The sequence below is a fragment of the Vombatus ursinus genome, unplaced genomic scaffold, assembly GCF_900497805.2.
Source record: "Vombatus ursinus unplaced genomic scaffold, bare-nosed wombat genome assembly UNPS02014819.1, whole genome shotgun sequence".
In the NCBI taxonomy this organism is placed as follows: Eukaryota; Metazoa; Chordata; class Mammalia; order Diprotodontia; family Vombatidae; genus Vombatus; species Vombatus ursinus.
The window spans coordinates 1-3,159 of record NW_020954597.1 but is presented as its reverse complement, the minus strand read 5'-3'; the positions used below and the strand labels follow the sequence as shown (position 1 = coordinate 3,159).

The 3,159-nt window shown below is 60.3% G+C and overlaps 1 protein-coding gene across 3 annotated transcripts; it reads left to right on the top strand.

Moving 5' to 3' along the window:
* Window positions 1–631: 631 nt before the first annotated feature.
* Window positions 632–3,143, top strand: LOC114023984. Of its 3 annotated transcripts, none has more exons than XM_027836780.1 (3): window positions 632–783; window positions 1,271–2,320; window positions 2,857–3,143. In XM_027836780.1, the coding sequence occupies exons 1-3, from the start codon at window positions 781–783 to the stop codon at window positions 3,112–3,114; spliced, it is 1,311 nt and encodes a 436-aa protein (XP_027692581.1). In that variant the 5' UTR covers window positions 632–780; the 3' UTR covers window positions 3,115–3,143. The 3 variants fall into 3 exon arrangements, with proteins under 3 accessions (XP_027692581.1, XP_027692580.1, XP_027692579.1); XM_027836779.1 differs by having other exon boundaries at window positions 1,268–2,320; XM_027836778.1 differs by lacking the exon at window positions 632–783 and having other exon boundaries at window positions 1,115–2,320.
* The last annotated feature ends 16 nt before the right edge of the window (window positions 3,144–3,159 follow it).

Here is a 3,159-nt window from a genome sequence, read left to right as displayed (position 1 = left end):
GTGTGATCTTGATCAAGTCACTTAATCTTTCTCGGCTTCAGCTTTCCCATCAGTAAAATGGAGATAACAATAGCACCTTCTCCATAGAATTATTTTAAGGATCAAATGAGATGATATTTGTAAATCCTTAGATGAATGCCAGCTAAGATGGTGCTAGGCTGCCCTACGTGGGGAGGCACAGGTGCCTTTCTCTCTCTCTCTCTCTGTGTCTCTCTGGGAGTCTCTCTTCCCCATGGGTCTCTGGGTCTCGGTCTCCCCTCCCCCCTTCCTCCCTCCCCCCTCCCCTCCCCAGCTGATGGGTCTCCGTCTCTGTATGTCTCACCCCCCCCCCCCCCCGCTTCTCGGGCTCCCCCGCCGGCGCACCACCGCCTTGCTCGTACGCCCCCCAGTCCAACCCCGCGCCTCTGCCCCTACCCCCAAGAGAAGGAGGGGGCGAGCCTTCGATCGACCTCCCAGCCCCCACCCGGAGCAGGCCCCGCAGGCCCCGCAAGCCACGCCCCTCGGGGCGGCTCCCACAGCGACCCGGGCGCTCCATTGGCCGCCGCCTGCGTCGCTCCGCTGCGCTCTCCGGATTGGCCGAGCCCTCGAGGGGCGGGCCTACGAGCAAGGCGGTGGTTGGCCGGCAGGGAAGCCCTATAGGGGCGCGGCACCGGTTTTGAAAGCGAGGCTGCTGGGACGACGACGACTCGTGCAGCAAAGGTGCTCCCGACCACGAGTTCTTCGAGTTCTTCGAGTTCTTCTGCTTCCCGGACGGACGCAGCGAGAGACCGGCGAGTTGCCATGGTAACCTCTCTCCCGGGGCCCAGTCCTTGGAGCCTTCCCTGGGCCCGGAGGAAAAGCCCCGCCCTGCTCAGGCGCCGGGAGCCTGGGTTCAAATGTTGCCTGCGGCCCTCGGATCCTTTCCCTCCCGGGGCCTCGAGCCCCCTCCCCCCACCCCACCCCCTGAAAGAGAACGCGGGGCTGGCTCAGCGATGTCTCCAGGGCCTCCTGAGGACACCGGGGCCGAGAGCAGTTCCGGGGTGGGTGAGGGGCGGAGCAGTGCCGGGAGTGCCTGGCCGGATCTCGTGTTCCCGATCCCGATCCCGGGCAGGGCGGGGCGGGGTTGGTGGGCGAGGGCTTTGGGTCCCTGCAGGTGGAGAGCTGTGGCAGCCTCGGTACTTTGCGGAGAAGGGAGGGGCCCGAGGGCGGGCGGACCCCAGATGATCAAACAGTCAGTCCACAAGCATTTACTAATTGATGTATGGAATTGTGTCCTTTCCCCTTTCAGCAGTCTCCCAGCAACACCCTTGGGTACAGAGCTAGCTTTGCCGAAGAGGCAAAGGTCATTTCGGAGCAGCTGCAAGGTCAGGGGGGAGCAGATATATCTACCATAGAAGCCGAGCTCCCACCTCCCGACTTGAGTTCCTCCGCCTCTTTTCTGGACCTACCAAGCAGTGACGAGGCCCAGGTGCAGCCCAGTGACCGCTCACTTCCCCCCGCTATTCTCGACCCTGTGCAGGAGCCTTCCCCGGCCACCCCCAGTGACCAGGGCCTTCTGTTTCTCAAAAGGCTGCTAGCTTTGGAGGAGGCTGCCAGCCCTGGCAGTCTGGTCAGATGGGAGCTCTGTAGCCTGTCGCCTGATGCTGTGCAGGCTGCTGATCCCTGCTCCTTGGCCCCCCAGCCAAGCACTGAGCTCAATAAGACCTGTCTGCTTAGCTCAGGCACTCCCCTGCCTCAAGCAGCCCAGCCAGAAGGCAGCCAGGCTCCAGATGACCAGGCCAGTGAGGAAGGGGCTCTCCTCCAAGTGCAGGACCTCTCAGACATCCTCATCAATAAGACTTTCTTCTTTAGCAGGGCTCCCATTGGGACCTCCACCCCATATGGAGCTCCAGAAGGGCTGAGGCTGCTTGAAGGGGCATCTTTTTTCTCCTTCCCAGAGATCCCCCAAGCTCAGGAAGCACCCGGTGTGGCTGAGGCGGCCCAGCCCAGTGCCAGACGCCCCCAGAGGCCTCGAGTAGCCACAGGCAGCCCGCCTAAGGCCACCCCAAAAAGTGGCCCTCTGGGGAAGCTGGGCCAGGAGAACCGATCCCTGGCTGGGGCCTCTTTAGCTGTTTCCAGGAGGGGGCATCAGGCCCTTCCTCTGCCTGGGCAGAAAAGATGGTCACCTGTCCCCTTCAAAACTTCCCACTTGCCTGTCCTGTGCAAGTCCAGAAGGGAACCCTTGGCATCTCCAGGAGCTAGGCAGCAGAAAGGCAGGATCTGTGAGGCGGGCAGGATGAAGGAAGCAGAACCACCTGCCAAGGCAGGGAATAATCCACCCTCGGCAGTCAAGGTGTCTCAAGTGAGTAGCTGCCCTCTCCTGTGTCTGGCACTGCCGTGATGCACTTACTTCCTAGGCATTTGTGTCCTTGAGGGGGAAGGTCAGCCTGTTACACTGGGAGAGGAGATGCTTGTCAATTGACTGACAAGGTAGAAGCTGAAGAAGGAAGGGAGGCTGGCCACTGAGAGGTGCCCATGCACCACATGCACAGTGCCTGGTTTGTGTCAGTGCTTATTCCCCAAGCCAGGAACTCCAGGTTCATCGGGAAGGCCTAGGCCTTTGGGCTGAGCTCTGCTCTGCTACGTCAGGCCATGGCATTTGCCCTCCACTTTCTGTCTGGCTCAGTTCTCCCTCGTGGGTTAGGGGTATGTCAGGTGACTGAGGCAAGAGCAGTGGGTAAGGGACTGGGGCCTCACTGCCCTCTGCCCTTCCCCCGTCAACTGCTAACAATCCAACTAAGAGCAAAATCAGTTAAACAATAGCACTGAGTGTGTGTGTGTGTGTGTGTGTGTGTGTGTGTGTGTGTGTACGTACGTACGTACACGTGTGTACTTCAGTTCCTCCACAGCAAATCGACGCCACCTCGAATCTTGCATCAGAGGGGTCCCAGTGCTTGGGACTCTAAATCCAGGGACCCTCAGGCAGCTCGAATTTTGAAGCCCTTGCCTTGTAACCAGGGCACCCGATCCAGAGTCCCGTCCAGGACAGGTAAGTCCTCTGAGCTTGGGAGTTTGGGAAAAGAGGGAGAACTTGGGCACACATTCACTCCCCAGGCTCTAGTCTCCCTTCCCAGCCGAGCATCCTTTAGGAACTAGGGCTATGAGCCGAACAAGCTGGGGGCCAGATCGTGAAGCTGCCTT